Source organism: Echeneis naucrates, chromosome 24 (genome assembly GCF_900963305.1).
Source record: "Echeneis naucrates chromosome 24, fEcheNa1.1, whole genome shotgun sequence".
In the NCBI taxonomy this organism is placed as follows: Eukaryota; Metazoa; Chordata; class Actinopteri; order Carangiformes; family Echeneidae; genus Echeneis; species Echeneis naucrates.
Window position 1 is genome coordinate 8,660,204 of NC_042534.1, and position 13,955 is coordinate 8,674,158.

At 39.1% G+C, this 13,955-nt stretch overlaps 1 protein-coding gene across 8 annotated transcripts; it reads left to right on the forward strand.

Annotated features, from left to right (window-relative positions):
• Positions 1 to 279: 279 nt before the first annotated feature.
• ncoa7b (nuclear receptor coactivator 7b) lies at positions 280 to 13,727 on the forward strand. 8 transcript variants are annotated; one of them, XM_029496915.1, is made up of 18 exons: positions 340 to 584; positions 698 to 826; positions 1,287 to 1,467; positions 4,468 to 4,625; positions 6,514 to 6,584; positions 6,704 to 6,811; positions 6,901 to 7,002; positions 7,573 to 7,698; positions 7,971 to 8,155; positions 8,688 to 8,842; positions 9,239 to 9,835; positions 10,079 to 10,250; positions 10,343 to 10,490; positions 10,662 to 10,787; positions 10,885 to 11,037; positions 11,374 to 11,469; positions 11,560 to 11,633; positions 11,850 to 13,727. In XM_029496915.1, the coding sequence occupies exons 3-18, from the start codon at positions 1,430 to 1,432 to the stop codon at positions 11,983 to 11,985; spliced, it is 2,445 nt and encodes an 814-aa protein (XP_029352775.1). In that variant the 5' UTR covers positions 340 to 584; positions 698 to 826; positions 1,287 to 1,429; the 3' UTR covers positions 11,986 to 13,727. The 8 variants fall into 8 exon arrangements, with proteins under 8 accessions (XP_029352771.1, XP_029352776.1, XP_029352775.1 ...); XM_029496911.1 differs by lacking the exon at positions 340 to 584 and adding an exon at positions 280 to 333 and having other exon boundaries at positions 698 to 1,467; XM_029496916.1 differs by lacking the exons at positions 340 to 584; positions 698 to 826 and adding an exon at positions 312 to 333.
• Positions 13,728 to 13,955: the final 228 nt, after the last annotated feature.

The following is a 13,955-nucleotide window of genomic DNA, read 5'->3' on the forward strand; positions in this document are numbered from 1 at the left end:
ATGATGAGCAGCACGTTGGCCGAGTGGTGGACCGGATCGATCAGATAAACTGGACCCCCTAGAGGCCAGAGTTTAGACCTGACTGCCATAGAGAGTAGACTGGACCCGACCACATACGAATCTGAGCCTGTGGCGCGCATGCGCAGACCAGAGTTAAAAAGAACGAATCACTCACTGAGATGAGTCAAAAAAAAAAAAAAAAAAAAAAAATTAAGCTCCAAAAGAACGAATCGTTCACGGAGGCCGTTTGAACGGCGGACATGACAGCAGAGGGCGCAGTGCAGGGAGCTTTCATTTTGATATCAACCGTAGCTGTCTGAGGATGCACGCAAGGTATGTGAGCAAATGTGTCGCTACCTGTTTTCTTTTGTCAGATGCGTCGCGTTGGTACAGCGTCGCGCCTCGGAGACTTAGCACCGCTGTTAAAAAGCACGGCCTCATCTTCGGAGCTCACACCGGCGGTCGGGCCGAGCAGGACTATCCCCAACATCTTCACAGGTTTCCATTGTCTTGTAAACAAAGTGGCTAGCTAGTCCCGTTAGCATCAGCTGGTAAATCAGTGGGAGCACTGGACCTTGGCCACTGTGTGTGTTTGTTCTGCACTGACAGACTTCACCCTGGCACCGCTGGACATTTATCTATAATTTCTGTTGCATTGTAAGTTTATTATTATTATTATTTTATTTTTTTTTTAAAGGAGGAGAGGGGTTGAAAAGCTGCTTAATGGTCCGGCTCATAGAGGAGACCCTGTTAAAGAAGCTACTACCAACGGCGTAGCTAGCTAGGTGCGGGTACCGCCGCTTCAGGTTTAGCCCTTTATTCTGTGGTAAGCCTTTTTACCTGTTATATAACACTTCTCAGGCTACACGTGGATAAACTGCTGCTGCCCAATTTCTGCTCTTTGCTGTGGATCATGCGTGTGATTAATTAACCCTTCGGTAGCCACAGCCATGGTGGCCTGAGTGTTTACATCAACCGGATCCCCAAAGTGATGCTGCTGCTAACAGAGCCCGCTGTGATGCAGCAGCATTACATAATTATATCCGTGTTTGCTGTGGCAGCATTAATTAGGGACAGATGTGTCTTTCCCCTACAGCTCGGAGAGATGCGTTTTCCTCCCTCTTGGTCAGCCATTGTCAGCAGAGTGGCCTGTCATGCTTATTATTGGATGCTTTCATCACCCTCCACTTAGCCTGATGAGGCTTCACCATCAGTTATTGGGCTTTTGCAGTCGAGTGAGGAGACACCGTGAGCCCTTCGATCTCATACTTATTTTTCTTCTGCAGGACAAGGAAGAGGTGTGCGAGCTGATCCGCCTAAAGTTGCCCTTTGGCGTGCACACACTTAGAAGTGGATGTATGTTCATGTTTTAAGGGTGGTTGTTTGTATGGATGCATTTGACTGCATGTAGATTTAGGAGCCTGGCCTGATGGAAAAAAGAGACAGGAAGCCGGGATATTTTGCCAGGTGAGTGGTTTTTTTATATTTGTTTTTGTGATTACTTTGAAGTTGTCTCCTTTACGTTTATTTTATTTATTTTTTTTATACAACAGAATAGATGCATAGCTTTGAAACTAAGCTCACATTTGTTCTTAGTCAGCATTTTTAATATTTAAGATCAACCGGCTACCAAATCACAAATAACAAATTTTGCCTGAGGGGAATTTACCATCTCTTTTCAGTATCATTACAGCCACAATTTAGATCAGGGATTACTTGAAACATTCAGTTAATTAATTGCACGGTGTCAGAAATGCAGCTGAATGAACAGCTTTATTTGCAAAGTATCCAGTTACCATGAACTTCAATCTAAGCATTGACTTGTGTAGTATTGAATTATATATTCCTGTTGGAGAAAGTGTGATTGTTAAATTGGTGTTTGTTTCTTTCCAAGTCACATGGTGAAGTGCAAAGTCTAACCACTGTTTACAAAAGACCTCTTTTTGGACATTGCTTGTGAAAGCGACACCGTGGCTTTTTCATTATAATGCCTAGTCATTCATGCCACAAGATTTTTGCTGTCAAGGTGCATTAACTCATTGCTTTTTGCCATCTTTTTAAACCATGGATTGGTGCTGTTCAGTCACCTGTCTCTAAGCTGCAGCCAGCTTATACTACCTCAAAGACCACCAGTTATGCATCAAGAGTTTTTGAATTCATCCAATCTGATGATGTTCACTCTAACATTGGATTTGCAGCGTTGTGAAACATGATAGCAGGAAATATGTGGAAAGAGGCTTATCACAGCTATGGTGCATAGACCAAGAAGAAATGAGAAGGTTAGGAACAAAGCCCAGCCCTTTCTGTCTAACGTTTACATAGATGAGGTATCTTGTAGACCATGACTGACTAGTGGAGGTTAAGGTCAATAGATGGGTTTAAATGGATGTTTATATGATATGATTTTAACATCTATATAAAAAGCCTCAACCGGGAAAATATTGTTCTTGCTCTGCTTGGTTTATCTCATCCTTGCCTGTTGTTTATGCCATAAAATGGGTTAGGTTTAGTTAGTGACCATGAAGCACAAATAAACCACATAAATAGTATGATTTATGGTTTAGCATTTTCGACGCAGTGAGTATGCTGCCAAAAGCAAAGCTGTTGAACGCGGACCTGATGGATGTTGTGAGGTAGTGCAGCATAATGGGCTTTAGTATTTCTTATTATGTATTGAATGACTTGTTTAGGCAACAGTTACAGACTGATTCGAACTCGCATTTTTTTTCTTTTTGTGTATCCTATGTTAAAATAAATAAATAAATAAAAATAAAAAGTAGTGTGTGGGAGCGAGTAGCAAAACAACAGTGGAAAGGTGCATATTGGAACCATCAAACTCAGATGGATAAACAGACCATGTCAGAAGTGAAAAAAGTGCAGCTACTGTCCTAATGTGTAGCATGTATTCTCCTGCTACTTTCACCATATGGTGCTTCACTTCCTGACAAATAAAGCAGAGCTCCCCGTGAGGCACACATACAGTAAAGGCCAGTTGTTTCATAACTCAAAAACCCATCACATGTCATTTGAAAGTTTTTGGCATGAAACATTTGGCCAGAAAACATGTAAAAGATTTTCATGTTAAAAATGCTTTTTAAAAAAAAAAAAGTACATTTCCTGGAAAAACTATCCATGAGGACAAAGGCACAAGAATGTTATGGAAAAGCTTTTTAAAACTGAGAATGCACACAAGTGCAGTGACATTGCACTGGAAATATGACATTGTGGTGCATTAGTCTAAAGTGATATGCATATGTTGAGACTTTTTGTTGCACAAATAATGCTGTAAAACGTTCAGATACAGACAGAAACCTAAACTGTTGCTGTGGTATGCTCTTGTCATGACTGAGGGAAATTTGACATTTTCTGGGTCATGTTTATATTTCTTCAGATAAGCTTGCAGAAAGATAGTTTTAACAATTTATGTTCAACCGTTCAACGTTTCATTGTGTACATTTGATTCAATGGGATAAAACACAATTACATGAGAAAGTGGTTGAGAGGCATAAACAGAACGCTGGTGCTACTCAAAACAAAGTGAAAGCACAAGAAAGCCAAGTACTGTGTAAGGGATTTTTAAAAACATGGATTTAAATTTCCGTTGCTCATCTTTTTCTGTCATTGCACTGAGAATGATTGTAGGGAAGAGAAGGAGGGTATGATGACAGAGCTGGAGAGATTGGGAGACTTAGAGACATCCCCCCACAGTGAAACAGATAGTGCTTTTGAGAAAGTGCCTGGAGATTCCTGAGTTCACTACCAGATGTTTGCTGCATTGGTTAAAGTGGGAGAATGACCAGAGGCTGTGGGAGAGGTCTGAGCGCTGTCTGTCTGCAGCCTTATCGACCCACTCTTGCCTTTCCATTAAGACACTTAAATACTTCAGAAGCTTCTCTTTTCACTTTTCTTTTCTTATTTCTTTGTCCACAGCCCTGGACACAAACTTGGACACAAAGAATTTGATAAATCAATTTGGTCTGGACTTTACTTAAGATAGTCACATCCATATTTAAGGTTTAGTGGTTGTCATAGAGTGTACATGATTTAGTCTGTTGCAGTTTTAACCAGACATAAACAAGCATGTTCCTGGGACCTGGATATTACAGATCATGGATTGAAAAACACTATAACCGAGTGAGATAATTACAGAAAATGTGTTTGTTCTTTTGTACTATCAATTCAAATTAGAGCACTAATAGCTTGTTTGAATGCTGTAAGTTCAGCTAAATGCTTCATTATATCCTGGACTAGTATATAACAAATGGCATCAGCTACAGTATTAGCAGGCTTAAAATATAAATGTGAAAATATTCCTAGCTATTATGTCAAGTGCCAACCTGAGAGAGTCATTGATTAACAGGAGTATTTAGTGATTTATTAAAACTAAAGTGGATCAAATGTTCTATTTCCTTTATCTAAATTAATGAGTGGATATAAACAAATCCATCTAATCTGGCACCCTTTCAGACTCAAGAGGCGAAGGCAACTGAAACAGAGCCAATCAGATAAGAATGTGAATGAGCAGAACACAGCAATCATCTCCTGTCCAGACATCCCTACTGACAGCGACCCCAACAAGAAGGCAGACCTCCAGAGAATAACAACGAAGCCGCCTATTGGCTCAGGTAAGACCTCCATCAGAAACTCCAATAGAGATCAGCAGCTTGCTTTCTCATAGAAAGAGCATGTGGGTAAAAAGTATGAGGTTTTGGGACACCGTTTGGAGCATCTTAAATTATATAAAATGACATTATCAGTAGACAAACTATTTGTCTCCTGGGATGTTAGCGTCAGAAGATCTGATGGCTCTACTGGTAGCATTCAATTTGCTCTTTGTCAGCAAACCATCTGTTCCCCAGCATTGTTAGCACTCTGAGGTACAGAGTGGGAGATGTTGTTTGGCAGTGCAACAACTGACTCGTCATTACTTTAATGAACAACAGTCTGTAACAATACTCCGATGAGACTGCAGCAGCTACCGTCCATGACTAAAGCCCACAAGAAATATAATAACGTCAAACATATTCTAGTTGTAGTTTGAATTTGGGCTTAAAAACAGTATAATTCACAGCAGCTCTAACGTCTGAACGTCTCCCTCTTTTTGGGAGTTTTTGATCTGTTGCGTTCTTTGTTGCCTTCTGTTACTTAAGCAGTTTACAGCAGTTGTGTCAGTGCCACTGCTTCACTATATAAACAGATATTCCTCTAATGGGTTTGTGGTATAACAGACAGATCCTCTGTGTTTAGGAACATTTGTGGTGAAATGACCTCAGTAGTTCTAAACTGAAAGTTGCATAACCTTTATCCTGTTCAGTCTTACAGCTGACATTAACTTTTTATTCACTGTAGTAACAAAATCTGAGGGTTGTGCTCATGTGAAATCACAGTTGATATACAATAATGCCTGCAATTGCATTCAGAATCCTAGTTAAGATACTTAATTCTTTGTAAATAGAAATTCTGAAGGTGGACAAATATTTTTTCAGTACTTTAAACAAAAAAGAAAATTGTATTTATAGGCCAATAAAAGTAAGGTGATTCAATTGTATGTGTTGAACTTGCATCTGTTAGAGTTAAACTGCCTAAAAGACATTCTTTGTAATCAATTAATGTGAGTCTTACTGTGAACAGAAAAAGTCTAGTCGAACTAAGACTGAGCAATTAATATAATTAAAGCAAAATGTTATTAAAATTGCAATATGCGCAAAATAAAAATCAGAGCAGCTGCATTTTTGTTGGTCACGGTAAAATTTGTCTGAACATATGATAAATGCAGCATTGCACTGGCTTAAAGGAAACATTCTATTTGATAAAAGAACTAACAACATTTCATTGCAATTGTTGTTTACTTTTAAAGCAAAATGCAACATTGCCCAGTGCAGCTAAAAGCTACCATGAGTTGCTGCTTTTTTGTTTGTTTATTTTGTGTTGTTTTGTTTTTGCAGCAAGAAAACATTATTAAACACATGGTTGGTCAAACCAACAGTGGTTTGGCACAGTATATCGTCATTATTCACACCTCAGTGCAAAGTGGAAAAAGTTCCGGTTTTCACACAGGTGACAATGATCTTGTCTTTTATGGTCAGTGCACTAAACAATAGCAAGCAGGCGTCCTGGCGGTCTAATGCTTAGTCATGGCCCGTTTCCATGGCGGAGACAGCAGTGTAATAAGGCAGCAGGGAGTGGTGTACTAATAGCTTGTGTGTTCTTGGCAAGAAGAAAATGCTGACTGTGGGTCTTGTCTACAATAAGGATCAGATTGCACGTGTATTTAAGATAACTGTTTCAGTGTGTTTTAAAGCATAGATAATTATATGGGATATACAACCACTGGAACTGATTCAAAAAGAAACTACGGTTTTAGTGTGTGTTTAGAAAGTCCTCTGTAGAACACTCTCCGCTGGACTCACAGGATGATGCTTTAATATTTTGTTTGTTACTGAACATCAAAATAACAGGGTATTTTAAAAGAATTGCATTTTTTCCACCTCACTCTCTCTCTCTCTCTCTCAGATGATGGCTGTAAAGCTAACAGTCAGGAAAAGAGGGAGAAGAGGAGACCCCCGGGCACTGTGGAGTTCATTGTGAGGAACACTGTGCTAACTGCACATTTTAAATAACAGCATGTGTCTGACTTACTGATAGAAAGACAGTGAATGATAGCATGTAATGTTTACTCAGAGTGGTTGATCTCTTAATTCAGGTGGGACCCAGTGATTCCCTCAACAGCATCGCTCTCAAGTTCAACATCACCCCAAACAAACTGGTCCAGCTGAACAAGCTGTTTGCTCGTAGCGTCTATCCTGGTCAGGTGAGAACGCTAACAGCACCACTTTCTGCTGCTCCAGTCTCTACATTATTCATCAGATTTGCTGATTATTGGCTGCCCCCCCACAACAGAGGCTGTTTGTCCCTGATGTGAGCCAGCCAGAAACAGACATTAGGTCTCAGAGTTCCTCTGATTCCACGCTCACAAATGGATCATCTGAGAAGGCATTAGATGTAAGTGAAAGCTAGTTTCATTCTGTTGTAGGTGTATGATGCTGCAGTTGGTAGCAGAATGTTTCTTGGAAGAATACCACGTTCACTGATAAACAAGAGTATTGAGTAGTGATTTTTTTTTTTTTGATTATTTATTCATTTGTTTGTATATGTGCTGTCAAACCTTGTTGTCCCACCACACTGTTTCTAACTCTGAGGCATGTATGTAAACTAATGGCTCTGATGCTGCATTTGTGTTTTACTATTCTCCCATAATTCAAAGTCTGGCACCCACAATGATGGATCACAAATTTAATTCAGGGTATGAGTGAGCAGTTTCTAATGTTTGCTGCATAAACAGCCAATACTGAATGCTTTTCCAGTTTGCAGTGTAAGATAATTTCATCTACCAGTACTGTGCAGTCAAGTGGAAAAAAACTACTTCAAATATAACATTATTTAAGTGGTTTCTAACAAATGTTTGGCTCTAATTCAGTCAAATGATTTGGTAATTCAAAGTTCAAACAGTTTATTAAAGCTCTTCTTTTGAAAAGCATAAAAATACGGTCTCTTGTTTCCCGCCCCAATTAGGATGGCATGTCAAACTGCAGGTCAGCAAAATCTATCCGCCGTGAGCTCTCCCCTAACTCAGAGGATGAGAGCCCGTCAACGGTTAAATTCATTAAGATGAGCTGCAAATATTTCACTGATGGCATGGTAAGGAGCCTTCAAAACTGATCATTGAAATCAACACCTAAATCAAATGTTGTTGTTGTGTGTGTTTTGTTTTGGGTTTTTTTTAATACATATATATATATATTTTATATTTTCTGCACAAAGTAAATATCGGAATCAATAAAGAATACGTAATAAAGTTTGTCTTACTATCAATTTAGTAATACTTCCACTTCATGGAATTTTATCCTGCAGGTAACACTCCAGTGTTGGTTGGATCTCTGGTCTCTTCATATTTTATTATATTCTTGTAGGGTGTGGTGGGAGGCGTGCTGATTGTGACCCCAAACAACATCATGTTTGATCCCCACAAGTCAGACCCCCTGGTGATTGAACATGGCTGTGAGGAGTACGGCCTCATCTGCCCCATGGAGGAGGTCGTCTCTGTGGCTCTGTACGACGATGTGTCACGCATGAAGCTCAAAGATGCCCTGCCATCGTAAGAGTTCCCGATCATCTCCCTGCCCTCATTTCCTTCTCCTTGTGCAACTGTTCCTCTTCTAGGTTTCTCAGCTCTTAGTCCTCCTTTCTTGTTCCTCTTCCCAGTTTCAATTTACTAGTTCTTCTCAACAATAAAACAGTTTGTTCCAAATTTTCGATTTCTTTGAACGTTTCGTTCGTTGAACATTTGCCTCTTAACCTCTTCTGTTTTCATTAAACATTTGTTTCTGCTGGCTCATATACATGCATCAAAGTAAAAAAAATCTCAGATTCTGCTTTTAGCTTGTAATTTATAATGTTGCAATTTTAATTTGTTCTTCATTATTTTTCTATTGTAAATGGTTTTGTGTTCAAATTTGTTGATTTGGTTTTTGAGTTGTCTTTGATTTTGGTCATTTTTAATTTCTGTTGGACTTGTCTTCTTTTTGTTTTCTCCTTTTTCTTTTCTTTTCTTTTTTTTTTTTTTTTTTTTTTTTTTGTGTGTTACCCCCCATTTCATCCTTGTTTGTGTGGTGCCTGGTGACCCACAGAGATCTAGCCCAGGATCTGTGTCCTGTGTACAGGCCTGGTGAATGGGAGCAGCTCCCATCTGAGCGGGATCTAAACCCCTTCAGCCGCTATGAAGCTCTGGATCCAAAACGACCAATCATCTTGGATGACATTGAATCAACTCTCTCTGAAACTGGTAAGACCAGTGTCATCCAGCACTGGCACCTGGCGTCTACCTCATTCAATGGATTTTTTTTTTTTTTTTTTTAACCAATGACTTACTGTTAATTCCTTTTTTCTATCTTTATTTTTGTATACTGAATGAATGAAACTAGTTGGTGGATTTTAAGGTCCGATACTGTAACCAAACATTCAGTTGCCTCTCTTTTATGACTGAAATTAAAATGTATTTTTCACACATCAATCACTTGATTCTCTCTACAGATAATCAATATGTAACAATTTTGATAGTCAAGTTATCATTGAAATCGGTCTTTAAGTGGAATATCAAAACAATATTATGATGAAATGCATCTTTAGATGCCATTCTACTGAAAATTGAACAAAGTGTGATTTATCTCCTCAATGCCAGGGAGTACAGAGGGAGAGCAGACAGAGAAGTCTCCGTCAGATGAAGGATTCACAGAATTGGAACCTACTCTCAATGGGGGCACTGAAGAAGCAGAGGGAACCACAGCCAGGACCAGTGTTGGCAAGGATCAACAGAAAATCCAAGGATCAAACTGCCCAGGGCAGGGAGACTTCCAGGACAAGGGGATGGTTGATCATACTAAAGCGAAGTTGGATGATGAAGATGAAGGTGTAGCTCAAAACAGCTCCATTGAGGATGGAGAGTTGATACAATCCTCCTCTGAGACTGAAACACAGGGCGACTTCCAGGATAAGCCTACAAGCCAAGAGGTAACCAAAACCAAAGACTTAAAATTTAAAGGGACTAAAGAGCTGCTAAATGGTGTAGATGCTGAAGTCATCAGCACACCAGTGGACCAAAACAAAAAGCTGAGTCTTACTGAGGCTGCAGAGGTTGGTGGGAAGGCTGTTCCTAAGAAACAAAGTCTGGACAGACGGGTGGAGGAGGATGAACTCAGTGAGGAGGAGAGACGGAAGAAAAACTATGAAGCAGAAGTGAAGTCATGGCTGATGGAGAGAATGAATGCTCCAATAGAAGGTAGACTTAGACTTTTGATCTATTTGTAAATTCTTAAAGTTATTGTAAATATTTGGCATGTATGTTCACGGTGGTGAATGTTGATTCAAAAATATAATATGGCAGAAAGCAAAACAGGCTCATAAAAATAAAAGGACTGGGACTCCTGGGAACTTTTGGGGAATATAGTAAAGTCAAGGAGAGAGTGTGCTGTTGAACTAACTGAATTTTCACACTTTTTTTTTTATTCGCTGTTCTGTATAGACATGCTTTTTTCTTCGGAGGAAAAGAGTAAAAACCCTCCAATGTTCCTCTGCTTCAAAGTTGGAAAGCCAATGAGAAAGTCTTTTGCTACTGGAATGACTTCTAGCCCTGCCCACTCCTTTGGGGGCCGTGGGAAGCAACCAGAGTACTGGTTTGCTGTGCCCCGAGAAAGGTGAGATGACTGTAAAATCCATAAATTCAAGTTCTTTGTTGTCCTGAAAGCCAGCAATGAAACTAACAAAAACCTACAACCTTTTGTTCCAGAGTGGACCATTTGTATGCATTTTTTGTGCAGTGGTCTCCAGATGTGTATGGGAAGGAAGCTCGAGAGCAGGGCTTTGTTGTGGTGGAGAAAGATGAGCTGGACATGATTGATAACTTCTTCAGCGATCCTGCATCTTGCAGCTGGGAGGTGAGCTGAATTTAAACGGCCACACAGTCTACATGATGTTAGTTTGAGTGCAACCAAAGAAAATCCTTCAGTTTTATACACAATGGGGTCTTTTTGCCATTGATACCACTCAAATAAAGACTTTCTTACATGCTTTTTTTTTTTTGTTTGTTTGTTTCTTTTGGCATCTAGATCATTACCATTGATGAGGCGAAGCGCAGGCAGAGCTTTGGTAGCTGTGATGGCGACCTGTCCGTGGACACACTGCCCATACTTAGTGATACCAGTGACCTGCTGCAGGACACACACATTGAGAAGGTATTTAAACAAAATTGTTGATCGGGGGAAAAAAGAGAGAAATATCCTTCACACTGAGCAGTATGCCTCACAATCAGATAATCTGTTCGCTCGCCAGCTTGCCTGTCGCCTACCAGCACGTGTGCAGGGTTATCCCTGGAGACTGGCCTACAGTACTGAGAAACATGGAACCAGCCTCAAGACTCTGTACAGAAACCTGGCTGATGTGGACAGTCCTGTCCTGCTGGTGATCAAAGACATGGATAACCAGGTATATACTGTCTATGTGGCCTGAAAGTCAAATGTAATGACCACTAATCATCAGTAGATGGCATTTATGGCCATGACAAGCAATGTCATGTCTTTTCTTACCATCAGAAAAATATTAAAAGAGAACAATTGTTTTCCAATTTAAAATAATGTAGAGCATGTGAAATGCTGGCACCCTGATTAGAGTGTTAAAAGTGAAGCGCAACAGTTAATATTGTAGATGATAGTAATATTCAAATAGTAGCATTAGTAGTGTGGGCCATTTCTTTGGCAACACCTTGTTGTATGAAAGACACACTTAAGTTAACCATTTTGCACAAATTTTAACTCTCATCAGATATTTGGGGCCTTCTCAACTCATCCCTTCAGAGTCAGCGAACACTGCTATGGCACAGGAGAGACGTTTCTTTATAGCTTCTGTCCTGAAATCAAGGTTATTTTACTGAGTTGGTTTTCAAGCATATTTTGGTTGTTAATCTTTATTCATCAATATACATATTCATTGTTTGGTATATATTTTCAGGTGTATCGGTGGACTGGAGAAAATTCTTACTTTGTAAAAGGCAGCACTGATTCTCTTCAAATGGGAGGAGGAGGGTAAGATCTAGCAGCTCTGTAAGAAATACCTATAGCTCATTTTGCACTTGTTTTTTTTTTTTTTTTTTTCTGGTTTGTTTTCTTTTTTGGGGGGGGGAGACTGAGAATGTCATTTCAATAATCCACATTCCAGGATAGCAAAAGGTCATCTCATCAAATCATGTACACATGTTTCTCAATATCCTCCTTGCTGCATCTCTGCCCTCTCCTCTGCAGTGGTCAGCTGGGTCTGTGGCTTGATGCAGAGCTCTACCGGGGCACTACCACCAAATGCGCTACATTCAACAACCAGCCACTCTCTGCTCAGCAGGACTTCAGCATCCATAGTCTGGAGGTCTGGACCTTTGAGTAGCCACACCTGCTCTATTTTAGCTACTACTACATTCAAGCTCTGCTCCACGGCCACAAACCTTCAATCACCCCAAGTCTATTACACCACTTGGATGCAAACATAGCTACCCCACAACGGCACTATATGTTCTTTGCGAGGACAGAATGCAACACGTTTGGCATTTTCAAGGTGACTGAAAAAAAGAGCGGAACTGTCAGTCTTCTGTAACCAGTTTTAATGTGGGTTTGACCTGCAGGTCGGTTGGCCAGTTTGTGTCTGTGTCATCCTTCAAAGGAGAAAGCTTGTGAAAATGTTGTTGCTCTCAATTCATTGGCTGCCTTAGACATGTGATAAGCCTCCAGCTTTCCCAGCATGCAGACTGCCTTGCCACTACAAGCTTATGAGGTGAGAGGGAGGCCTTGAGGCTGCTGATGAGGAAAACCCAAAAAAGAATTCATTTTAGGTGTGTATGACAGAATAATGTGTCCTTTAATACAGTAGGTTTGTGCAGAAATAATGGTTGATTTGATTTGTATGTGTGGGAATGTATGGGTTGACGCACCGAAGAAGTTTGGAAAGACCTTTTTTTTTTTGTTTTTTTTTTTTAAACAATGCTATGAACTTTAAACTTGAAGGAAGAGGAAATTACCAGGATTTTAGATCCTCCATCATTACTTTTAATGCGGAAAATATAGTAATTGTTTACAATTGAAGTGCTGCGCTTCCTCTGAAGGCCATCTTGTCTCTTCAGTTTGAGTTCTAGATTGACCGAATGAGAATGTTTCATTGCATTTCCTCATATCAAATATCATATCAAATTTTATTTCCCCTTACAATCCAAAACAAGCAACAAAGCCAGAAAAAGGTTTGCAATGACCAAATATTTTCTTTTTAATTTAATATTTGTTGAGAGCTTTCATATTTTACTAAATATTTTAGATTTTTTTATTTTTACATTTTATTTTTATAAGTTGTTTTTTTCTTAAAGGTTACACTTTTATAAAAATGTACTTAATATTTCCATTTCCCAGCAAGCACTAGACATTTCTATTGTCAGTATTGAATTCATGTCTCACGCTGACTTCTTTTATATTTTCATTTATGGTCATTGTTGAGAGAGTTAGAGCCAGTACAGTTTAAACATGTCACTTTGCACTACAGGATGAATTAATAGTCCATGCTGTCTTGTAGCCCTCTATAATGAAGCATTTTCTCAATGTAAAAGTTATCAGCGAATGTTATGTGATCACTATAGCTGGGAAGCTGCCTGTCTGACCACAGGCATCTGCTTTACCTAAAAATAGTGAAAAGGGATAATCTGTTTTGCACTCTGATATACCACTAACAAAAAAAAATTAAATCTACTAACATGGAAACAAACGTTCATTTATATTCTATGTATCTGGCACAGGTTTGTGGTTCATGAATATGCAATACTGCAAATGTCTGGCACCCTTGCTATAATATCAACCATTCCACTACTATTCATAATTCACTATTGCCAGTTATTGCTTCATGTGAAAATGAGCTTTGTTGTCTGTAGCTGTTCTGTGTTGTTACTGTGAATGTTCTGAAGTATTATTTCATGTCAATCCAAAACTGCTGTGTTCTGTGATATCACTAAGGATCTATTTATTGTGTTGTTATTGCAACCACATTTAAACACATTTAAATAAATGTTAAATATACACATATGATAAAGCATCTTGTTGTTTATACCTAGTCATTTCCCACTAACTGATGAAACCAAATACCAGCATACTGAACATTAGCCTCTTTTTTTTTTTTTTTTTTTTTTTTTTTGTTCATGTTGTTTATGTTGCTGGGGTGATCAGACAAACAGCAAATCAAGCCTTTTTTATATATATGTATATATATTTAGAATAGCTATAATCAATATCACCATTTGAGAGTTAATAAAACAAATGTTTTATGTTCTATTTTTCAGTTCTGGATTATTTTTATTTAGATTTTTATGTTATAATGCCCTG

Coding starts and splice junctions, on each gene's coding strand:
- ncoa7b (XM_029496911.1), top strand. CDS start 1,430: ATGGAAAAAAGAGACAGGAAGCCGGGATATTTTGCCAG. Junction 1,468..4,467: donor AAGCCGGGATATTTTGCCAG/GTGAGTGGTTTT, acceptor GCACCCTTTCAG/ACTCAAGAGGCGAAGGCAAC. Junction 4,626..6,513: donor GAAGCCGCCTATTGGCTCAG/GTAAGACCTCCA, acceptor TCTCTCTCTCAG/ATGATGGCTGTAAAGCTAAC.